This window comes from Emys orbicularis, chromosome 3 (assembly GCF_028017835.1).
Source record: "Emys orbicularis isolate rEmyOrb1 chromosome 3, rEmyOrb1.hap1, whole genome shotgun sequence".
Lineage (NCBI taxonomy): Eukaryota > Metazoa > Chordata > Testudines > Emydidae > Emys > Emys orbicularis.
The window spans coordinates 156,825,689-156,851,482 of NC_088685.1; the positions used below are offsets into that span (position 1 = coordinate 156,825,689).

The 25,794-nt window shown below is 43.8% G+C and overlaps 1 protein-coding gene across 1 annotated transcript in view; it reads right to left on the reverse strand.

Moving 5' to 3' along the window:
- Positions 1–432: 432 nt before the first annotated feature.
- Positions 433–25,794, reverse strand: part of RBKS (ribokinase) — a 65,300-nt gene continuing 39,938 nt past the window's right edge. Inside the window, exons 6-7 of the mRNA XM_065401790.1 lie at positions 24,970–25,158; positions 433–1,171 (exon numbers count right to left, since the gene is read on the reverse strand). Coding sequence (XP_065257862.1) covers positions 998–1,171; positions 24,970–25,158 — 363 coding nt within the window. The 3' untranslated portion in view covers positions 433–997. The remainder of the gene's footprint in view (positions 1,172–24,969; positions 25,159–25,794) is intronic.

Sequence of the window (25,794 nt, forward strand, 5' to 3'; positions counted from 1 at the left end):
TAGGACTTATTTTTCACATCTGAATTTTTGCCTGACTAGGCACACGGTAGATGTCTAAGCCAGCTTTTTGACTAGTGCATTGTGGCTGATGATTTTGTTCTTTAAATAACTAGTTTATTTGTGTTTCTGGCCAAATAAGACTGACTAGGCATCTTGACATGCGTTTCCCTGGAACATTAAACAGCTAATGAGCTGATATGTACATCTAGCTCACCTGAGGGCTTTATCAGCAGCTTGCCCAGAACCAGAAAACCTCACTTAATGGACACAGTATGGAGCCTACTGCAGCCATCATGCAATAGAGAAACATAACCAGCAGATGGTGCAGGACCCAGTATGCAGTACTTCGTTGTGATCGGAGTGGACTATGGATGAGATGGAACTTTGCATGCTGGTATATGTGGTCTCCAGACAGTTGATGAGTCTCACTTTGGGCTAAGGCACTTGCCGCAGAGAGCAAGGACAATAGGAATTTGGTTGAAAACCCAAAGCTAACTATAATTCACATTTCAATAGCGATGTCCCTAGCTGGCAGATGTGAAACTTCATCAAAATCAAGGAGAATCTTAATTAGTGGAGAGCACAGCAAAGTCTGTGGAGGCCACTGAATTTCAGAGCTCAGTTATCCCTACTCATATTGTGGAATGTCTCTTTAGTTTATAGACTTGAGTTTGTGGAGTGAAATGTTGAACACATTGACTACTAAGTTTTGCATTGCCATTAGAGTAATGTTTGGCCTGCACAGTGTGTAGGGCAAGGGCCAGATCCACAGTATTTCGCTGGAATGAAAGAGTGCAACCCTAGTGCTCTACTCTAGACCAGAGTCTAGCAGGGAATCGGTGATTGAGAAGGGAGTAAAGACTTTCCTGCTCTCTAGTCCTTTAGTAGCTGAGTACCTGGAATCCCTTAGGGGGAAAAAAGTTTGCCTCTGCACAATCAGAACTCCCTTGCCTGGGATATTTTACAATCAACACATGCAGATGTCTGACACCACAAGTTAGAAAAGATCCTGGGGCAGGTCCTTCCTGTAGGGATAGGAAGACTGTGTCCCTGATGCCTGGACGCTCACTGATGCGATGAAGTTTGACTTCCTGATCACTTCTTCCATGGATAGATTGGGATAGCAAGCCATGAAGAAAGCCAGTGCGCCCACAAAACTATCGCCAGCCCCCTAAGATGAAAGAAAAACACAAAGTTAGGCAGATTCTTACACAAGAACACAGTTCAGCTGCATTTACCTGAAATGCAAAAAGTTGCCTTTTAATGCAACAGGAGCTGAACTGGATTTGTCTTTTTCTCCATTTCTAATTTCTATGAAATTCCAAAACACAAGGTTGCTGCCACAACATTAACTCTTGCCCCCCTATCCCTCCGACACATTAGGGCATACAATATATCGTAGCTTACAGTTTAGAAGAGAAAACAGGACTATAAACACACTTCAGTGCAATGGGGCTGAGTTACCAGGCTCGCAGGAACTTTTGCTTTTGAAATTTCCTGTCATTGGAGTGTCTGATTTTGATTTCTCAACCTGAATGTTGCATGAATGCCATTTTCCTCTCTTTATTTAACTTCTGTTTTTCTATAAAAGTGGGCGGGGGGGGAGGGAGTGGGGAGAAGGTGAAGAAATTAAGCTATGTGGCTTGTAAATTCCTACTTGCAGAATGATGCAGCAACCAGCTGTCTTTAACTGTGAAATGCCCATAACTGAAGCGCCACACACTGCATAAATTGCTTCCCTTGCTTTAATCTCTAGGGTAGTGTTTTTCAAACCATGGATCGCGACCCAGAACTGAGTCACGGAATGGAAGGGACTCGGTCGCTGTGGCTCTGGTCAGCACCGCCGACTGGGCCATTAAAAGTCCCGTTGGCGGTGCTGCCCAGTTTAGGCAGGCTAGTGCCTACCTTTCTGACACCGCGCTGCGCCCCGGACACAGCCAGCAGCAGGTCTGGCTTCTAGGCGGGGGCCACGGGACTCCGCGTGCTGCCCCCGCTCTGAGTACTGGCACTGGCCAATGGGAGCTGGGGGGAGGGGGCGGTGTCTGCTTGCGCGCCTCCACCTAAGAGCCAGACCCGCTGCTGGCTGCTTCTGGGGTGCAGCGCAGTCCGCGGTGCCAGAACAGGTGGGAAGCCTGCCGCTGCACCGCTTACTGGGAGCCGCCGGAGGTAAGTCCATGCCCCAACCCCGCATCCCAGCCCTGAGCCCTCACAAACCTGGAACCCCTTCCTGCACCCCAAATCCCCCAGCCCCACCCCAGAGCCTGCACTCAGAACCCTGACCCCCTCCTGCACCTCAGTCCCCAGCCCAGAGCCCCTCCTACACCCCAAACCACTCATCCCCAGCTCCATTGGGTCGTGGGCATCAACAATTTTCTTCAACTAGGTCCCCAGAAAAGAAGTTTGAAAACCACTGCCCTGGGGACAAATCCTGGCCCAAGCCTGCGTAGAGAGGAATGCAGAGGGGAACGCCACAGTGACCTGAAAAGGGAGAAGTGTCTTCCTAAGCCAGACTGTGGTAGCCTGTCTTTTACCACGCTCTACCCCCTCATGGAAGCAAAGGTTGGTGTAGCTGACCCACCCACTCTGTGTCCACATCCCTATGAGCTAGGGTGACCAGATAGCAAGTGTGAAAAATTGGGACAGGGTGTGGGGGGTAATAGGAGCCCATATTAAAAAAAAAAGCCCAAAATATCAGGACTGTCCCTATAAAATCAGGACATCTGGTCACCCTACTATGAGTCCCCAGGTAGTTGAGTTGGGGCTTCTGGAAATGGCACTGGCTTTGCTGGGAACAGCAGGGGATGGAATGCCTTTACTCCTCAAGTGCTTTTAGTAACAACTAGTTTGTGGAGATTCAGATTCCCCCCACTGTTCTAAACCACACGAGTGTTGCATCACCAGTTAACTGAAAGTTTTAACTTCTTTAAAACATTGCGCAATATTTTTGTTCCAAACCTGGCTTGATTTCTGAGGCCTCATCTATCCTTAAAACTTTTGCTGGTATAACGACATTGGTTAGGGGTGTGAGATTTTTAATAACTTTTTATACCAGCAAAAGTCCTAGGCAAAATGCAGTTATATTGGCAAAAAAAAAATCCCTTTTTTCCCAAAATAACTTATTTCAGGGAACTGGTATAGATTTCGAGTTCAGGCAAAAGCACTCTCTTGCCAGTATAAACTGCACTTACACTGGAAGGGTTTGCCTACATTACACTAGAAAAGGCTTATCACTAGTGCTGACTAGGTGTAAGTCTCTGAGACAAGGGTGAAGCTTCTGGCTTCAGCTACTTAAGGTACGTGAACACAATTTCTGAGAGGAAATTTGAGATAGGAAATGTGGTTTGTTTGTTTTTTCCACACTCTAAAGGTTGAAACTATTTTGCTCCAGATCAGAAGGAAATTAAAAAAAAAAAAAATCACCTTTGTGTTGAGACTACCCACGGAAAATACCACCCTAGTAGAAATGTTTGTCAAGTTATCAGCAACTGGAAAGGGGGGATAGACTGGCAGTTGGGGTAACCCTAATGCCAGAGCAACATGTACTGGGTGGGGTTTTTTTCAGCAAAGTGCTACTTGGCAATGAATGTTCCGGTCAAGCATCTTTTCCTAAGTAAAGCTCCTGGCTTACCCTGCATCTTGGTCAGCTCTGTCCTGCCTTACTCTAAGTATTTACAGTCAGCACAACGTAGAACTGGAGTCTGGTAAAATCAAAAGCTAGTAAAAGTTACACTTTACAATGTAAACAAAGCCCCTGCTTGAGTCAACAATATTTGAACATACACCAGTCTGATTAAGGTTTTGTCACTTTTGGTTCTGCCTCTTTGTCTCTGCTGTGGTTTCTACAGTTTGACTGCAATGGTGGGTGGAACAGAAACAGGTGAGTATTGTTAATTCTACATCTTGTCTTCATTCATGCTGCTGTGCTAAGATGCTTGGAGAATGCACTTCCTTGTATAGGCTTGGATGTTTAGCATCCTTAGGGGATACTCATGCAGTTTCCACAGACACAGCCTTACAATGGTTCTGCGAGCTCCACCTGGAGAGGGCACTGTCTCATCAGTGAATCCACAGAGGCAACTCCCAAAGAACAATAGTTGCTAACATTTTTCTATGTGAGCTGCTTTCAAAGTAAGAGCTACTACACAGGTGTGGGAGATAGAGATACGTGTACAATTCATTTTGTAGACCTGCTGCTCAACTCTGCCTCTATGGATGGTGCAGAAGCTAAGGGCATGGCTACACTTGCAGATGTAGAGCGCTGTGAGTTAAACCAGCCTTCGTAGAGCGCAGTAGGGAAAGCACTGCAGTGTGTTCACACTGTCAGATTCAAGCGCACTAGCGTGACCACATTTTAGCAGCTCTTGCTATCCCAGCATGCAAGTGGCTGCAATGTGCTTTTAAAATGGAAGGGGCGGGGTGGAGTATGACAGGGAGTGTGTTGTGTGTATGTGGGGGGGAGAGAGTGGGTTTTTGGGGGGCTGAGAGCATGTCAGCATGCTGTCTTGTAAGTTCAGACAGCAGCAGACCCTCCTCCCCCCCACCCCTCTCTCTCTCGCACACTCACAGCAAGCAGCATTCCATACTAATGGTTGCTTTGTCCCGGAGCAGATAAGCATGCCGGCTGTCAGAAATGGAGCTTAGAAAGGGGAGTTCAAAACAATGACAAGACTGGCCACTTGACTTAAGGGGATTATGGGAAGTTTCCAGAGGCCGATCAAAGCACAGTAATGCAACACCTCATTCACACTGACGCTGGGGCGTTTCAGCCGGGGCACAGCAAGTGTTATGCTCTCGTGGAGGTGGATTACCAGGAGCGCTCCAGCTGCAGAGTCCAGGCGCTCTAAGTGCCTTGCCAGCGTGGACTGGTCGTGAGTTAGGGCGCCTGGGGCTGCTTTAATGCGCTCTAACTCGCAAGTGTTGCCAAGGCCTTAGTATGGCTGTATTGGTACAACTGGTCAAAAGTCATATGGAGAGCAGCAGCAGAACTGATTCAATTAAAGGGTAACTGCAGCAAAAACTATTGTTGGCCTACAGACTCCTCACTTCAACACTACCCTGAACACACCAGTGCATTGTGGTTGAAGCATGTATTACCAACTTTGGCCTGTTATGTCCAGAATAGGGGATTCATAGCGCAGGAAAGAAAGCAGGGCACAAAGGGTCTAAACCTCAATGGCATGTTTTAAAATAAAATTGAGATTATTCAATACAGTAGAACCTCAGATTAAGAAATGACCAGGCAACCACACACCTCATTTGGAACCAGAAGTATACAATCAGGCAGCAGCAGAGGCCAAAAAAAGTAAATACAGCGCAGTGTTAAACATAAACCACTAAAAAAAATAAAGGGAAAGTTAAAAGAAACCTCATTTGACAAGATTTGGAAACACTTTCTGTGCTTGTTTCATTTAAATTAAGATGGATAAAAGCAGCATTTTTCTTCTGTATAGTAAAGTTTCAAAGCTCTATTAAGTCAATGTTCAGTTGTAAACTTTTGGAAGAACCACTATAATGTTTTGTTCAGAGTTATAAACATTTCAGTGTTATGAACAACCTCTGTTCCTGAGGTGTTTGTAACTCTGAGGTTCTACTGTATCCTGGTTCGCAAATGTTAGTTTATTTATATTCATATGTGTTCAGAGTCTACTATAGCCAAATATACAATGTACTCTGCATGGACATCTTTGAAGCTGACAAGATATACATAATTTTACCTCCAATTCTCCTCATAAGAAAATTAGATGATGGATTTTATTGTATAGCAATAATACATTGCACTCCTGTAGTGCTCTCCTTCTAAGAATCTCAGCATGCTTTGCAAACATTAGTAAATTAATCCTCACAACACGTCTCCTATAGCCAACGTATTTCATAATTGTACCTTCAGGATTTCTTAAACCATTCCTTGGAGCATCAGTGCTGGTCACCGGAAGATAAAATACTAGACTAGTATTGGTCTAATCTGTTATGGCAATTGCTAAGTAAAGATTATGGTTTTAACTGTTAGTTCTATGGCTTTGACCTGTTTTCATTTGTAATCTATTTCTCTAGTCTCCATTACAATCCTTGCAGTCCCTTGTTGCCTCTCTTTTGTATCTGTGAAAGGAGCATTTTTGGTTACTATTGCCCAAAACTGCTCAAGATTTTGTATCTTTGGGGGAGGGAAAACCCATGAAACGTTAGTCTGTTTATTTAATACCTTAGCATTTGTAAACCCTGATTAATCAGTGGCAGTTCACACCTCTAGTGTAACTATTTTTATACAATGGCCTGGGAAGTTTTTTTAAGGAAAGTGTTTTGGAAGTGGAAACTATATTGTGCCACAGCTGATTTCCCCACAAGTATAGCACTTTGCAATCAGTCATACCTGGAATAATGGGATACATTTCATTTGTACAATAAGGTGATTTTTACTGTTTTACCAAAAATTATTTTGTGCCATAAGGGTAGTAGCATAATTCACAGTATTGCACCAATTATACTCACTTCCACCTTTTTTCTAGAGAATCATTTCCTCTTAGGGAAGAGTCATTGTAACCGGATAAAAGAAAAAACCTGAATTTGGCAGCATGAAGCTACAGTAAAACTTTAAAATGTTGCTCTGGCGATGTCGCAGAAGTCACAATTCATGTACTTTTCGGGTTGATCACACTGATTCAATTCAAACCATAGTAAAAGCATGCTCGCAAATCCTGAAAGGAATGGGCCATTTTATAGCACTATGTGGAGGCAGCACAGAGTCAAGTCTGAACTACATATTACTGAACTAGTGACTAAACCAAGACACCTAATAGAAGAGTCAATGGAAAAATGCATCACAAAATGGATTTAGCACATTTATTGGACAAGTGTAGTTCAGATTATGAATACTGACCAGTCTACAAGGGAGTGTACAGAAGTATATTTTGCAAAAACAATGAAGTCTTACAGTTAGATTGTGCTTTTGCACTGTCTAAAGCAGAGGTCTCCAAACTGTGGGGTGCAACCCCCTATGGGGGTGCAGAGGAATGTTTGAGGGGGAACGCAGTTGAGGCCTGGGCCTGCCCCTAGCTGTGGCCCCAGCCTCCATCCCAGATCCGGGGAGTAGGGGCATGCGGACAGGAGTAAGGTGGGTGCGAGGTAAAAAGTTTGAGGCCCACTGGTCTAAAGCATATGGCAGTGCATAGGTGCCCCACTCTAAGGAAGGAATTATGCCTCAGTACACTGGCAGTGACATGTAGGGTACGTGTAGCTACATGCCGCAGTAACCAGCAGGCAGCATCCGCTCTGCAGTGTACAGGTACGCACAGCAGTCCCTACTGATGGAGCCTTTCCCTGCTGCTGGAGTCTCTCACTGTGATGGAGAAAGGCTCCGATAGCAGGACCCTACACTGCTAAAAATCACTGTGTAGCTGCGGGAGGTGCTGCTAGGGTGAAGAGAGAGCTGCGTAGGGTATATACCCTAGGTTCAGACACATCTGTACGCTACCACCTCACAATCTACACTGCTATTTATACCTGTGATATGGAGGTGTGCAGCGTATGTACGCAACGCGCTGCCATTAAGTGTAGTCATAGCCTCAGAGAGGCTCAATTTCCTCCCGACTCCTACTCCGGTAGTAATGTGCTAGTCAGCCATACAAGTAGTAAGTTATCCCCCCAAGCCAGCTCAGTTCTGCTGGCCGACATGTTGAGGGCAGAGCCAAGGCCCCATCCACTCCACACCCCTCTGTGTGGGGGAAGGAATAGTGGGTGCAGAGTCCTCAGTCTGCTGTCTACACCCACACTATACATGAAGGCTCTTACTCTTTCTTATGCCATTGCAGAGGCACATAGCCCATAATTTGCTCAAAAAAATCCATAGAACAGACTAAGCAACAGCATTGCTATGGTATGTATCATTACTAAGGGCTAGATTGTGCCTCAAGCTCGCTGGATTGGTGCAAAGTTAGTGAGGATCCACTATGGGTATGGTGGAAGAAGCATTTCCACTCTTACGGCCCAATTGAGTTACCCTCGCAGTGAGAGGTACCTCACTTCCTGTATGATCCCAGTGATTTTAGTGGGACTGCTCATAGAACAAGGTCCCACTCAATGAGAGTAAGAGTGGCAGAATCAGCCTCCTTTTTAGGGGCTCATTTTCAACCCCTTTGGGTTAAAATGGCCCATGCTTGTCCTCAGTGTGACGGAGGGCAGTTGATTTGGAAATCTCGCTGATTTGTCACTCTCCCCCCGCCCTCCCCCTCCCCCCCATTTATCAGACTGGGTTAGAGAGAGGGATTTTTCACCCATTTCATTATGCTGAGGCCTACGGGCACTCAGGTGACTGAGAATTGGGGTATTTTCCATTTGGAAACTAATCCACGTTTAACGCTCAGTGAGGGCAAGTGCTTCCGCCATCTTAGAACAATGCTTAGGGCCCCAGTCCTGCAGGGAGGACTGCACAGGTGGATCTATGTGCCCACAGTGAGCCAGGGAAGTCAATGGGGCTTAGCCCAGGCCTTTAATTCTGAACCTTTGAAGTCCTAAGTACTTGAAAATGGCAGAGTGACTTTCCACTAACGCCGCCAGTAGTTACTCCTACAGTGCCAGAACAGCGCATGGGGTATCTACAGACATTAGTCTGGAACAAAACAAGTATTTAATGGAACACCAAAATGTCATTCTAACAGAACTGGGAAGTTTTGTCATTTAAAACTTAACACAAATTCTGAACGTCAGCCCTAAGGCCCCCTTAGAGCTGGAATTGGGGCTTTTACACCACAGGCCACAGCAAAGCCACACAGGCCCAGAAGAAGCACCAGGGAGACTGGGTGGAGTCACAAGGCATTTAGGCACCATACTGAAATCAGTGGGAGTTAGACACCTAAGCACCATTGTGTATCCCACCCACTGAGCCTCAGAGACACTTTCTGGTGGCTGCTCATGTTCATGCACAGTGAGCACTTTGTGCCAGCCTCCCCCTGTACTCCATGAGCTGGCAGAGAAGAGAGGGGTAATGGGCAGGCCTTCTTCCTGTCTCCTTTTCTGATAATGGTTCCCCAGAGACAGCTGGAAGGAGCAGTCCCTGCCTTCCCTACACTGCTTTTGTGCGTGGTCCTTTTATAATCTTGCAAAGAGGGACCCTTCTTGTTCCCAACTGCAGCTGAACAAGGGCAGCACATAATTTGGGCCTTAATGTCTTTTGGTAGCTCAAGTATGTCCACTACAGATCTTCGGTTGGGCAACATCAAAAACAGAACACACCACACAATACTTGGCATCAGCATTCAGGAATTTGTACCCACTTCCTGACAGATTTCCTGAAGGTTCATTAGCAGTGATTAACGGGCTGTGACCATTAACCCCTGCATTCCTGAGAGATGAGTGTCTTAACATAAGGTCTACTGTATACATGGGTTCTTTTCTTCTTGAAACCTCTTACAAGTTATTCACCAATTCTAACAAGATCAAAGACAAGCCTAATAGAGACCTGAATTCCTCTGGAGAGTTATCAGGTTTGTGGTGGATGTTGAGAAATAATGTAAAAGACATACATATACAACAATCACAACCTCAGGCATTTTTCTTTTATACATAAATCTAAAAGGCACATTCAAAGAATCTAAGAGGTTTGAGGTCTAATAATACAGTACTTACATACCACTTTACATTTTCAAAGCCCTTAAACATCAGCTGCCTGGGAGGTAGGTAAATTATTGTCCCCATTTCACAGGATGGGAAACGGACACAGAAATTAAGGAAGTCTCCACTAATTTTGAGTATCCACCTCAAGATACCTATGCCCTGATTTTCAAAGTTGTTGAGAATCCACAGCTTCCAGTGACTTCAACAGCGGGTTGTGGGTTCTCAGCACTTCTGAAAATCAGGGCCAAGTTGGGAACCCAAAAACTGAGCTGCACAAAATGACTGCACATTTTTGAAAATTTAGGCCTAAGTGAGTTGCCCAAGGCTCCAGCAGGATATCAGTCAGAATTGGATCTGAAGAGTTCCTGCCTTGCCTCTTAATTTGCAAGAAAAGCAACCCAAGGCATTTGTGTGGTAGTGACACTGTCTCAGCCCAAACTGATAAAACCAGCAAATGTTCATCAACTACAAAGAAAAGCTCCATTCTATTATGTAGTAATATTCTGAACTGTCATTCAACTCAGGAAAAAAGAGGCCAAAGAGAAATGGTTAGAAACTTGACAAGTTATTTAATCTTTGTTATACAACAGCCCCTGAAAGCTAAGGAGGTGTCAACCTGCAAGGAGTCCTCTATTTTCTGACACTCCAAAGCAGTCCTCAGAGTGTTGATGCTCATACAAACTCCCTTCAGCAAAAAATAGCATTAATGAGAGGTGATAAATGTCTTTGTTACTCAGTGCTGTGAGTATCCTGAACCACTGAGTCTTAACTCAGTTCTCCGGACACAGATTTAGCCTGCTGAGTCTATGAAATTCTCCTTTCAGCTCAAACAATTCACCACTAATTTGGTTCCAATCCTGGTACACTGGGTATAGGATATTTTGGTGGGGAACATTTCACTTTAGGATATGTCATTGGGTAGGTTTTTAGTTTAACCTACAATTAGCCTTTCCTTTGGTATCTGCCACTTCCTTGAGCTGTGATCTGTAACCTCACTTTCACTTAATCTGGAAGTTCATATACCTAACAGTGAAAAACAAAAACAGAGGGGGAAAAACTTCTTCCTGGTTGAGGTGGATGTACAAAGAAGGTACAAACACAGTGCAGATTTCAGCCCCACAGAAGTGTCCTTTAGCAGAGATCTTGGGAAGAGCAGCACATACAATAAGATTTGAATTATGTACATAAAAGGGCTTGGGATGGTAGCTAGGCATCAGGGACAATGATCATGAAGATGGCCCTGACATGCTAAATTTAAGAATGTTCAGATATGAGGTTTTGGTTCAACCTACTACAGGCAAAGAGACTAGTTGTGGATCTAGATCCCAACTTCACCCAAGTTTGAGGGTATATACATCTAGAGTTTTAGTTCAGGCCTGGCTCTAATTATAGCATCTTCTATGCAGAAGGTCCTCATAGCACTTCACAAGCTTTATTCTCAAAGCTCTATACAGCAGTTCAACCAGGGGCCGAGACCCCCTACGGGGCCGCCAGCAGGTTTCAGGGCAGCTGCTAAGCAGGGCCAGCATTAGACTTGCTGGGGCCCAGGGCAGAAAGCTGAAATCCCACCGCATGGGGCTGAAGCCTGTGGCCCTGAGCCCCACCACCCAGGAATGAAGCCAAAGCCTAAGCAATGTAGCTTCACGGGGGGGGGGGGGGGGGGCGCTATGGAAATTGCCCTGCTTCCTACCCCTTAACACCGGCCCTGGCTTTTATATGCAGAAAACCAGTTATTGTGGCATAGGTGGACTGTGGTGTTTTTATAACATGTTGGGGAAAGGGGGGGGAAGAGGGGCTGAGAAAGAAAAGGTTGAGAACCCCTGCTCTGTAAGACACAACCAGACTCTCACCTCTACCAACAACTTTACTCATCTCACTTCAAGAAGTATTTCATCTTCAGCACTTATGCCATACACCGTAATTTTTTCCTAATCATGCTCACTCCTACTTAATTTGTAATTCCCATTTAACAAAATACTTCAGAACAAATGGAGCCAGACTCCAGCCTCTCACCAGGTTGCTCTGCACCATTCTGGCAGCACAAAACAGCTGGAAACTCTGTAGACCTAGCTATTTGGGGATTCCCCTTGCATAAGGGGAATTCACCAAGCAGGAGAGAGCCAGTGCTGCTACTCTATATGCCACTTCTTCTAGTGACAACCCCCCCCCCCCCCCCGCCCCCTCAGGCTGCTTTAAATTGTGCCGGGGCTGAATTAGCCTTGGGTTGGCTTCGGGATCTGGGATCATAGAATATCAGGGTTGGAAGGGATCTCAGAAGGTCATCTAGTCCAACCCCCTGCTCAAAGCAGGACCAATCCCCAACTAAATCAAGGTGGTCCCCTCTCTGGTCTTGTGCTAAGTGCAGCTTGGCTAAACCAGAGGATCTGGTCTGTGACCTGAATGCACACAAAGCACCATATATTTACTGCATGGTTCTGGAGTTCAAGTTGTAGGCTTGGTTGCAAGTTTGAGTTTAGGGAGGGAGCCTAAGAGAAAGTGTGATTAAGTGATGAGGTTGGGTCATTGTTTGAAAATCGGAAAATATTGACTTAGGCTGTTTATTTCCTGGAGTTTGCTTGTTTGAGGGTACGTGAAATGCTGTTCAGGATCTTTAAGTTAATGTAGGAGTTTTGGGGTGTGGGGATAAATATAAAAAAATAGTTCACTTCTACAACAGACTATTTAACAGAACAAAGCAACAGAGCACAATGATTTGGGACAGGAAGTGATCTTGGCTATCTTATTTAAAGAAAAGAATCACATTTTAAATGGATGAAAGTCTGGGTCATTTCCATGGAACAGGGTCCTTCTGTATAGTGATGTTAATACTAATGTTATAACATCAGAACAACAGACAGAAATGCAACACAGTGTGCAGAGAATGGAGCCTAGGCCTGCATTTGCAATGAAGTTCTTGTTTAACAAGCTATTTATGTGCTTTTTGGTTTCTTTCTTGCCTATCTTTTAGAATAAAAATAGGTTTGGGGGGGGGGGAATAATTGAGGTAGGAAGATTGCATGCTTGTAAAATTTCAGTAGCCACATTTGTTTTTTCTCTCTCAAACTGAAAATGCAAAATGCCTCATGGTGACACTACAGTCTGCCAAGAGCTCACCCGATGATACACATAACTGCCGTGTGGCCTGGAATTGATCAAAAGAGCATTTTTTGCAGTAAAACTCCATATGCGTGAATGCCTCTTCTAAAACCACAGTATCTAGCGCCTTTGCTAGATGGCCATGGCTCCCTGCTATCTCTGGATGATATATTCTGGAAAAGCTTTGGTAGTTTTTGCCTTTGAGTTCTTTGTGGGGGCGTTGTCTCGTCGGCTCTCTTTTCATTTTTTTTCCTGCCAAGCTGGTTTTATCATCCTAATGAACATTCTTGTTGAATCTTCTCTCTGCTTAATTCAGCAACATCTGATCCATAGAACATAACTGCTCTTGTACTATATAATATTATTCTTCTGTATCAATCAGTTTTCCAGTTCTCAAGCTGTGGGCTGTCACCAGAACTCATAAAGCTTCAGAGGTTTCCATTCCCCCATTTATGGTCTTCCGTTGAAGGCGATCTGGTCAGTCACTTCCAACCAGATCTTCTGCAGATGCCAGGAGTACACCATATACAAGTCACTTGATCCCATAGTAGCTTCTTGGAAGCTCATTGGGAATGGGCACAAGAGGTTCCGTGGCAGATCTGGAGAGGATCAGCTAAGTGTGAAGTCACAGTATGAAAAAGGTTAAGAGTCCCTGCTGTAGAATGCACGCTTTGGCAGGGCTTCCTTACCATAGTGCCTTGATCTGTCAGTCTTAGGAAAGTTGCTATATTTGTGCTCAGGTTACTTTACCCCACAGCATTGTTACTGCACATGGAGATCTGGTAAATTAAAAGTTTATTTAAGCAAACCTAACAATGTGTCTGCTGGGTTTGAATGACTGCGATAGTGGTTGAGGGCAACAAGTACAAAGGTACTTCCCCTGATCGGAGAGATGCTGCTTGCAGGATACAACTGCCTACAAAATGGGCTACTCCATCCAAGGGCAGGGTGTCTTTCTAACTAACTGTGTAAGAAAGTCACAGGTTTCATAGACTTTTTCCATCTTTTCCTTGTACTTCTGCCCAACTCTTTATTTTTAAAGAATAAATAATCTGCCCCCTAAACATTTGGACAGCTGGCATATATCATGGCTACAAGCTGGAATCTGCTTTTCCACATCCCAGTTGTGCTAGGACTGCTGATTTTTTTTTTTTTAATTCTAAACAAATCCCTGAGGAATGTGACCAAATCATGATGTGCAGCCACAAACTGGCCCTAAATCTAAATATCCATTCTCACAGGTTACTGCCATTATTCACTCAAACTTATGTTTTTAGCGTCCTTTCATTTGCCAAAACCCAAACGAGGCTGTAAAATACCTTCTGTCCAGGCTGATGGCTTAACCCTTTCACTCTTGACAAGAAAAAAAAAAAACTAACTCTTGGCCTTTTCCTTGTTTTTTAACTGAGAGTTTGCAAAAGCAACAATCCTGATTTCCACATCATTCTCATTTCTCTGTTCTTGTTATTTTAAAACACTTATGAGGCAATATCATAAATCAAATTCAAAGCTTGCTTGGTTTCTGTGGTGACCAAAACTAGCTACCAGTGGAAAATGTGTTTGGTAGGAGGCGGAAGGGAAATTAGATCTCAGTTCAGTTTCAACATTATTGCAACTGGCAATCACAGCAAAGAGGTGAGAGACCCTGGATCCTGACCTACCCTCTCCTTGCTGGTGCAAGGCTGAGGTATTCAGAAGCAGGGGGATACTCCTCACACAGGAGTGTGCTGTACCTGGTTTCTGTGCAGAGAAGACTCCAGTCTCCCAGGAAGTCAAGCCAGCACTTTTAACCAAATTCAATTCACTTTAAAGGAGGAGGAAAGGAGTCTCTTGACATTTATAGGATAACTAAAATATAAAATCCAAAACTCATAGTGCATTAGCTTGGCCAAGGATACTTTGCAGCATGACACAGTGGCTCACATTTTTAACTTCAGCCTTTCCTGCTGCTCAGGTCAGGAGAAGGCATTGGGAAGGTGAAGTTCGTGGTTCACAAAGAGTTCCACCTTCCAGTGGCTATTCTTAGCAGCAGGAGCTTACACCGGCTGATGTGGCTGCACACTGGTTTGGCCAGTCTTCCTTCCTCCCAACTCTGTGCAGTAGCACACCCCAGAGTGCACTGCTCCATGTTGCTATTGATGCTGTGCTACGTGCCTATCCTGGGGGTGCTGTCAGGGCCGGCTCCAGGCACCAGCTTGTCAAGCAGGTGCTTGGGGCGGCCGCTCCGGAGAAGGGCAGCACGTCCAGGTATTCGGCGGCAATTCGGCGGACGGTCCCTCACCCCGCCTGGGAGCGAAGGACCTCCCGCCGAATTGCCGCCCCAGATCGCGATCGCGGCTTTTTTTTGTTTTGTTTTGGCTGCTTGGGGCGGCCAAAACCCTGGAGCCGGCCCTGGGTGCTGTACCTTCTGCTGACACAGTGTGAGAGAGCTACCCAGGGTGGATTCTCCCCAAGGGAGAATCCTCTTAGGGCAGGCACTGTTGGACTGCCATTAGCATTGAGGGTGTACTGGGGAAAGGAGTATGTCAAGGATGTATCCATGCCGCTGTGGCCATTTTGGCTTGTACTGCAAGTCATATGCAGCCTTGGGGAGGCCATAATTTAGAGCAGATCCTAGGGCTATATAAATTACACTGGCCTATTTCAGCCTTTCGAGCAGCCTAGAATTGGGAGGGCACAAAGACACCTTTGCCCTCACCTGCCCCTGGGCTGTACCTTCTGCAATGCCCCTTCTGGAGGCCCAGCACAGAATCTCAACTCAGCCCCTGATATTATAAGCCTTGTCTAGACTTGAGGATTTGTCTGTGGAGACACACCTCATGTTCACACACAAAAACACTTGGATAGGTGCACAGGTGCTGCCAACACTGCTACAATTCCATTTGCTCGAAACAAGGCTCACTACCATTGTAACTAGGGTGACCAGATCACACAGGTGAAATATCAGGATGCGGGGGGCGGAGAAAAAAAAAAAAAAAAAAAAGCCGGTGGCGGAGCAAAAAGAAAAAAAAACGTCCGCCGGAGCTCCACGCCCCGCCCTCCCCCCCCGAACCAGCTTGCCTCCGCTCCGTCTCCACCTCCCCCCTCCCTCCAGCGCTTGAGCCACCATACAGCTGATCAGCACAAGCCTGGGAGGGAGGGGGGAGGAGGAGGAATGCGGCATGCTTGGGGAAGAGGCGGGGCCAGGGTGGGGATTTGGGGAGGGATCGAATGGGGCAGTGAGGGGGCGGGGCTGGGGGCGCGGGGCCAGGGCGGGGATTTGGGGAGGGATCCAATGGGGGAAGGAGGTGGAGTCAGGGCGGGGGGGGCACAAGCCCCCTCCGGGCTCCGCTCTGCCCGTTAGCGGAGGCAAAATATCGGGACAATTCGTGTCCCGACCGAAGGTAGGTCGGGACATGGGACAAATAAGCAAATATCGGGACAGTCCCGATAAAATCGGGACGTCTGGTCACCCTAATTGTAACTAGACTAGGGAACTCCGGGAGTGAGAGTAATAGTGCTGCAGCTGCACTACTGTAGCCAGTGTTCCCAGCACAGTCCCTATAAAGCACCTGCAGCCCCTTCTGTGAGCCCTCTCTGTGCACTGCATAGCAATTCCTATACTATCAACTGCGTTCTTGTTTTGAACTACTCCAATTGCTGTAATTTAATGCACATAAGTTCTTTTGTTTTGGAAGGCACAATGCAAATGGATCCATCTTCCCAAACTGGTCTGGCCCTCACAACCATGGAGGGGTCGTCTCTCATATACACACTGTATTTTTTTATTTATAAAAATGCATTGGATCATACAATGAAAAATATATACAGTTCACATTTTAAATATAATTTGGTGCACCACTTCTCCACCTGTGGAGTACTATTCCCGCAATGCCCTGCTTTGGGGATCTGTGGGATAGGTGCCCACAGTACACTGGTACTGCAATGGTTGGAGAGAATGCTGTATATAGACACAGCACAGTTGGGCACCTGGAACAGGAAGGCTGGTGTGGACGCACTGCTCTGTTGGCCCATTACAATAGTTCATTTGAACCATTGTAAGTTGCAATGGTGCCATTCTCTAACATAGACAAGACTATATGAGGTACATCTTACGATAGCCTGAACAATGTGATGGTGACATTTTTGCACCATTCGTCATTCAACCCTATTTGCCTTTGAGCAGAAGCATGGTCCCATACTTGGGGCTCTAGCCTGGGACTTGAAAGTCCTAGGTTCAAATTCCTTCTCTGTCACAGACTTTCTGGGCAACCTGGGGCAAGTCACAATCTCTCTGTGCCTTAGTTCCCCATCTGTAAAATGGGGATAATAGTACTGCCCTTCCTACCTACCTCACAGGGAGGTTTTGAGAACAGATGTTTTACAAATTATGAAGTGCTCAGTTATTACAGTGATGGAGGCCAAGAAAATACCTAAAATAAAGCCATGAGATGATCAGAAAAGAAACAGGAAGGAGAACATACTCCAATACTTGGAACTTCTGGGCAAGAGAGCCAGTTAATTCCCTGCACACTAACATATCTGAAACAGAAAGTGATGTTTTAGCTACGGGGCATTAGAGGGGAGAGAAGTCTCAATATTGGTTTTAACACTGTTTTCCGTTCTACATCTTTATTAAGCACCCCTGTGAATTTAGTGCCATTTATTGCAAATGCAGGCACTGCTTAGAGCCCACTCTCTCTCATCTGTATCTGTTAAATTATGCATTTCCATCTGGAAGGAGACTATACAGGGCTGTAGGCTCTCTTCCACTTCTTCAAGTAAGGAATGGAGAGGTATTTAATTAGATTGCTGGGTGGTTGAGAATAAGACTAGAGCAAGGCCTGGGTGGTCTTCAACTGGAAAACAAAGCTGCAAGTTGTATTGTACAAGCCTGCTTCTGTTTGGTCATTTTGTTTACTTTGTTCATGTGCATTGATTAAAATCCAGTTATCAGTCAGATAAAAAACTCTCCTTATAGGACAGTATGTCTAGCGATTGGTACCAGGGACTGAGATCCAGTATTCTTGGCTTTATTTCTGCTGTGCTACACTGTCTCTCTTTGTGACTTTGGCCAAGGCCTATTTGGCCCGATTTTCAAAGATGATCAGCACCTTCGAAAGGCTGGTCACATTACATTTTGTGCCTCATTTTTCCTCTCTGTAAAAAGGGGATAATAAATCTTTCCAATCTGAGAGACTTAAGTACTTTGCAAAGTACTTGGAAATTCCTAGTACTCAGAAAAGTACAGGATATTATCATTCCTCCCTCTCCTGCTCCGCTGGCTCCTGATCCAGAGGGATGCAGTGTATTTCTAACTTGTGTTGAATTCAGTCGCTCAAGCTCTTAATGATCATTACATATGCTGATGTGTATTTAAAGGGTCTGAATCAGGAGCAGAAGCTATGATGAGCAAATAGATTTCCATTTACACTTAACTGTGAGTCAAGTCACATGCAAGGATTTCAGTCATGTGCCCTTTCACAGTTAAACTGAACTTCAGAAAATAACGGGTGCATCTTTAAATAGATTTACAATGCAGATTGCTGATTGGAGTGTCTTGCAGATTCATTTATTCCTTATGGTTTCTCTGTTCCAAAAGTCAATGGGTTCCATATTAGTAAGAGAGGAAAAGCAGAAGACTAAGTAGAAAGTGGGCTATGACCGTAAATAAATTTATTCACTAACTTATTTTGGATGCATGTTAAATAAAAGAAGCTATTATACACCATTAGCTTGTGGGACATTAATGGGAGCTCTGTACATAATTTTCTTGTGTTTTTGTGTGAATAAGCCCTACTGATGGCCAAGCTGTTTGCCTGATAGTTACCGGACTTTTTAAACAGGCCCTCTCTTTTGTGCCCTTTCCCATCTCATGCTACAGCTATGGGTGGGAAAAGGTTAACCACACAACAACATTTTTCTCCTCTTAACAAGTTACAGAAGTTTCCATCAAACATATTGTCTGCCAAATATTTCATTTACTAGCAGCTGCATTTGTATTTTGTTGAGAAGTAGTTGAAACAAAGTCACTGTTCTTTGTGCAAACTGCATGTTAAATAATGTACAGCTATGGGAGATTATTAAATAGCGAAGACATCTGATAATATTAGAGTCAACCACAAGTTCCACTTCTGCTGATGCACAGAATTTTGAGTAATTAGTCATTGCATGGACTGTTGTATTTATATCCCCTTGAGCCACAGCCGTTAGGCCATAAAGTCAGAAGACAAAGAATTGCTGTTATTAAAAGTCTGCTCTCCGGTTTATTTATATGCTACAGCTTTATTTCAGTGTCCACTTCACTTTTCTGGTTTGGGCATTCTCCAGACCAGGAGATAAGTCTAAATCAGAGAATTTTAGTGTAAACAAAGTTGCTATATACAAGACTTCTCAACTTCTAAGAGAAAAAGCTCAGAGTCTCCATAAGGCCACAGGAGTAGAAGAATGGTCTTGAAGTCAAGGGACAACTTTAGCAGTAAGGATTCCTAGGTTCTGTTCTCGCCTTTGCCATAGACTTCCTGTATTTAATACACATAAATTAATATCTCCATTTTACAGTTGGTGAAAATGGAACTCAGAGATATTATGTGACTCATCCAAGTTTATACAGCAAGTCAGTGGCAGATCCAGGACTCCTTATTCAGTCCTCTGGCATAATCACTAGACCACACTGCCTTCAATAGACAACAATTACACTATAGACAACTGTAATCATGGGTATTGTGGCCTATCTAATAGGGCATAACCATCTACTTACATCAGTCTTTTTTTTTTTTTTTTTTTTTTAATAGAAAAATAAAGTGCATGACAACTTCAAAGTTCAGGACAAAGTCACACTTAATGTGCTTTCTATCTCTTTAAATGCAGACTCTTTACCTCATTTCAATAGGGCAAATGAGGGCAAGATTTAATTCATTGTAACCAGAAACCAGAAGAAAAACTAATATGACTGGAACATAAAATGTCTGGTGAAAAATTCACATTGCAACAATGAGCTTTCCCTTTGCATCTTGTTATAAAAAAAGTAATATTAACATTTATGGCAAGGAAATTCAGAATGATGACAAACAGCATCCATAATCTTTCCTAGATAATGATGGAATCTCAGAGCGAAGGTGACTATACAGGATACATTATATACCCAGGGGTCAGCAACCTTTCAGAAGTGGTGTGCCTAGTCTTCATTTATTCACTCTAATTTAAGGTTTCATGTGCCAGTAATACATTTTAACGTTTTTAGAAGGTCTCTTTCTCTAAGTCTATAATATATAACGAAACTATTGTTGTATGTAAAGTAAATAAGGTTTTTAAAATGTTTAAGAAGCTTCATTTAAAATTAAATTAAAATGCAGAGTCCCCCGGACCGGTGGCCAGGACCTGGGTAGTGTGAGTGCCACTGAAAATCAGCTCATGTGCCGCCTTCGGCATGCGTGCCATAGGTTGCCTACCTCTGTTATATACCTATTGCAAGTAGTAAGCATAACTGAGCAGGGAAAAATTGGAATTGTATCCTAGGTCGTAAGTGAATTCCCTGTTTATGAGCACACGTCCCCTCAACCTGTGATCTCCACAGCTCTTATTTCAAAACAGGGTTGAGTTTGGTCAGTACTCAGAAGGGACATGCGAGATCTCTATGGAAAGCCTTGGTAGTGTAGGAAGTGGTACTAGAAATTTAGTAGCTGCACTCAAAGGGCACCGTGGTGCTAGAGATGCTGTGTTTTGCATGACATGAAACAGACACCTTTGACTTCTTGTGATTATTATGGGCACATTTTTGAAAAATGTCTATAAGTTTGCCAGTAAATATTGTGTGTGCACAAACCCACCCCATTTGTAAGCACACACAGTATTTGGATGTGTAAGTCAGGGACACAGACATCTAACTACCTGATTCTAGGTGCCTGAATGTGCAGTTTTGTGCACCGAAAATTGCGAAGTGCAAATTTAGAAGTCAAACGGAGGTTACTAAAAATGCAGCCCTAAAAGATACTATGATGCTTTTCACAAAGAGGAAGGGTAGTAGTCCCAGTTCTGGCCATATTCCAGCTTGGATAATTATATCCTCCTGACCTATATACCTTGGTGGTCTCAATGGAATATAATGAGGTGATGCAAATGGTTCTGTAAATTACACTTTACTGGATGGGCATCAAAGAGGAAAAGGGCAGGATTACTGTGGAGGAGATAATATAAGGAAGGTTTAAAAAGATAAAGTGATGGGGAGAGTGGGAGACTTTTTTGTTGCTGTTGCTATACACTAGCAGATGCCATACACTCCCCAGTGCAGATGAAGTTGTGGCCCACTTGTGCCACACTAACCTTCCAGCTATTTATGTTCCTACCACTAGGACTGGCAGCGACTATCATCATAACCATGGTCAGTCTAGCTTTCAGAAAATAAGTTATATTGTTGCTCAGCATAATGATACATTCCAATTACATCACTTCTAGATTTGGCCTGATACTTATCAGTTCTTGTTCTACACTGTTACATAGTGCTACTGTGTACTGTTGCATCCCACCTCAGATGGGCTGCATTTCAGTAGTTGGTAGTATGAGACATAATGTAGATATACACACAGTACACGTTATGTGTTATCTATTTCTATGTAAAGGTTTGTACAATTTTAGTAACTCTTATGAAGTGTTCTGGTGCCCATCTGAACAGGGCCGGCTCTGGCTTTTTGGTCGCCCCAAGCAAAAAAAAAAAAAAAAAAAAAAAAAAAACCGGGGCGGCAAAGCAAAACAACCTGCGGCGCAGCCGGAGCGCGGGTGCAGGGGGTCCGGCTAGTGGGGGGGAGAGGGAGGGAGCGGGCGGGAGAGAGAGAGAGAAGGGGGGCGGCCAGGGCTACAGCGGGGCGCTGCCACGCGGCCCCTCCCGCCACGCCGCCTCCTGCCGCCTGCCGGGAGGGCTCCGCTCCGGTCGGCGGGGAGGGAAGGACGAGGACTGCCCTGCCGGGCTTGCTGCAGGGCACTCCCGTCCTCCACGCCCCACTCCCTACAGGGCGGCCGGAGCGGAAAAAAAAAGAAAAAAAGCAAAAAAAAAAGCATCCGTGCCACCCTAGGATTGGGCGGAATGCCGCCTCGTTCAATCTGCCGCCCCAAGCACCAGCTTGCTCTGCCGGTGCCTGGAGCCAGCCCTGCATCTGAATAAAAATGCTATATAAATGGAAGATCATTATCTTTTAAAGCTGTTTCAATATAGTGCTGTGTATTTAATGTCATTTCAAGTAAGGTGAAAAATAGCTTCCTCTAAAAATAGGTAAGGAGAATCCATAGATGTAGTTTTAAATAGACATAATTGATCCTCTGGAGCGTGTTATGTTATCCCATAAATTAATCTCACTTGAGAACACCTGAACTAAAATCCCTTAGCCTGTGTGCTCAGTAGCCAATATTAAATGGCTTGGCTGTATATATTTTTATTTTATTTTCAAAACACAAAAACTGGATATTACTTTTGGATGGTCACCTAATACTGCGTTCCTGAAATTCAGCTATATACAAAGTTACCAAGAACAAGTAAACTGAAAAGAAAGCCAATTCATTCCAATAGAGATTTGTTACAGTATGTCACGGTAGCCGGAGAAACAGACATTTGGGTCTTACAACACCCTGTCTTGCAAAACTTCCTTCTAAATCACTATTGGTGCACTAAATATATTATACTGTCTATGGAGAGATCTGCTAGCAGACATGGGATGTATCAGACACATTAGTAAAGCCCTCACTAAGGTAATTAGGGACAAAGAAATTCCACAGAGTTATTTTTTTCTTTATAAAGTGTGGGTGAAAAATGTTGGATTCTCAGGCCTGAAGTCTGATACGCCTATTTATCCACACTGCCGGTATGGCAGTGGTGCAAGCTTTTCCCATTGTTCTGCAGATGGGCTTCAATCTGATAGAGGGACTATTTCTAGGACTGAGAGGAGAGTTCAGATTCTATGGTCTGCTTGGTCCTTAGCGTGTCTGATGAGATTTGCTAATGGGGTGGGGAGACCTGTCCATACCACTAGGAGGACTCTGTTAAGTTCCACACACATTTTTCTGGGTCTACACAAAGATTGGCAAAATTTTTCACCATTGCTACCACTGGTGGTGCTGAACTGGTGGCAGTAATGATGGCAGTGTTACCGTAGATACAGCTGCAGGCAGCAGCCCACACTTACAGGTCACAGCAGGCTTATAGGACCTGGTTTGGTACCAGTGTTGCCAATTCTCGTGATTTTATCAGGAATCTCACAATATTTGGTGTGCTGCTTAAAGCCCCATTTGCTGGAATCAAGAGATTGCATTAGAATGTCAGCTTTCATTTAATTTTTTTTTCTAACTCTCATGGCTGCAGAGTAAAACTTGCAAATATGTGACTTGAGTACACCCTACTAAAGGCTCAGAAACCCAAAGGCAAATAAAAAGAAACTAACAGGTGGGGTTTTTTCCCCCCAAAAATCTCATGATATTAAGCTTATGTCATTTTTGAACACTTAGGGTTGGCAGTATTGTGGCACTTAAAACACAGGGCCACCAACACTTTGTCTGCATTAGAGGTTCCACAGTTAATATTGTCAAGTCATGATGTTCTGAACTGCCAAGCAAGATAAAAGGCACTTCTCAGCCACAGTATGTGGTTTCAATATTGCTATATTATCCCATCAGCAGCAAATCACTTTAGATATCAAACATTAGCTGATCTGGCAGTAATTTCGGGCTTCTTTTGAAGAGGGAATTCACACATTTCTTCTTCACTTTTGTGTGCTGTGTTGTGAAAAGACACTGTTACAACAGGACCTGGGGCACAGAAAGGTTAAATGATTTGCCCAAAATTATACAGAAACTCAATGGCACAGTCAGGAATACAACGTCAGTCTCTTAATTCCTGGTCTATGGCTTATCTGCAACACAAAGTTGTCTCCAATAAGAATAATGATTTGAGTCATCATAAAAGCCTCAGGATATTCCAATCATTAGTGTTGGCTTCAGGTGACTTCTTAGCCAGGGGAAGAGGGAGAAGAATCTGACATATACAACAGAATCTGCTTATAGTTAATTTGAATATAATGCAACTAAAATTTGAAGCATAAAGTTCCATATTGTATCAATAAATCACAATGCAAATCTAGTCATAATGATCCTCTGCTTCGAGTGAAGTGGATTTTATTCCCAGCTCTGCCACTGGCCTGCTGAATGACCCTGGCTAAGTCACTTCACCGCTCCATGCCTCAGTTTCCCCATCTAAAATGGGGATAATGATATTTACCTCCTTTGTAAAGCACTTTGAAATCTACTGATAAAACCACAATAATAAGATCTAGTTTTTATATAAATACAGTTCAGATATGTGAGGCACCAGATGGTCAACTCTCCAAATGTTTCTATAATGGATTATTGTGGCAGAACATATGTAATAGTATTCTATTACATCCATCAGTTAAACATATAGTTAGTACATACAGTGAGGCAAATTCCGCTCTCAGTAACGTCAACAGATATAGTTTGGATTTATATCAGATGTAACTGAGCACAAAATGTCCTAGTATACACAATGTGGCAATATAATTTTGCTATGAGAACTTTAACTGTTGCTTTTCATTTGTGGTTCAATTAGCAGTCCTAATGTTCTGTTAAGGTAGGGGATTCTACATTTCATTTTGAGTAGGAAGTGGGGGAAATACCCTAAAAATTATAAAGGATACCTGGTCACTGACCTTTTAATCCTTACCTATCACAAAATGATTGGTCACAACATATTATTTGTGCCTTTTCACTTTGTTCTATGGAAGTTGAGCACCCGATGCAACTTATGCTGGACTAACTAAGGGACTTTGTGGGAGTAGTTCAGACTTGTGCAGGAAGAGACCCTCATGCATTTCTTGAATGGCAGAATTCCTGGGTCTCTCCTTTCTCCCATTGCACTAACTGCAGAGTCATTTCAGCTCTGGAGATGATGAATTAGATGACTGTGCAAAGGTGACAACTATAGGGCTGCTGATGCTACGGGCTTCATCCGTAATGGACAGAGTGAGAGAGAAATGTACCAACCCCAGTGATAAAGGAAAATGAAGATATCATCAGTGTATACAATAACTTTAGCATATCTACAGCACAGCCTATAAAACTTGAGTGAACTGGCATTTGATATATAACAGGCTGGAAGCAACGTATCAGTTTCACATAATAAATTAGCCTTTGTGCTAGTGCCCAGGGATTTGACTGATTACTCACTGCTATGCTTTAGTGCTTAAGTAGTCTTTTCCAAGGCAAGACAGTTAAACCACAAAAACATACCGTAGTGTCCACAGCCCTGACCTTCCCAGCAGGAACATGCTTTGGAATAGGCTCATCCACTGATATCATCACACAGCCTTCTGCTCCCAGAGTAACAATTACTAGTTTGCAGCCTCTTTCTAATAGCATGAGCCCCACCTTCCCAGCATCTTCAGGGCCGCCCACTGGGATGCCTGTTAAAATTTCTGCCTGGAAAATAATCCAAACAAATCAAAATCAGAACCAGATAGCACTAATTTATCAGAAAATGGTTGAACTTTAAATTAACATTTAATTCTTTTTAATTTAGCTAGATGAACCAAATATTTTATCTTTCCTAACAATATTCAGAGTTGTGTTTACTGAGGGATTTTTTCAAATAACTGACTGGGTCGAATTACTGAACCTGCGGTGAATTTGTCCTGTTATGTGTATGTCTGTGGCTTATGACAATGGCATGTGCATTTCAGTGTAATCACGCATGTAATACAGACAGACAGAAACACACAGGTTTGGATGAGAGCTCTTTGGTGTAGAGTTGATATAAAATTGAACTATAAATAAACACATGTATGCGCACACATACACACACAATCAAACAAGCAATGTTTTTATTGCAGGACCATCTTGAAATCATTTCCCACACTCCCATGCAATGTACTGAAACACTCTCAAGCCTTGATTCATATTGGTGTGTGTCTTCTACAATTTAATATCCCTTCATGCACGCTATATTACATTATCCTCCTTCAAATCCCTCCATAACTCACTTCCCTTGTAATACCCAGCTGACCATGTCTGGGCAGGTGGTGATCTGTGGCTACTGCTTTCCATAAGTAACTTGTT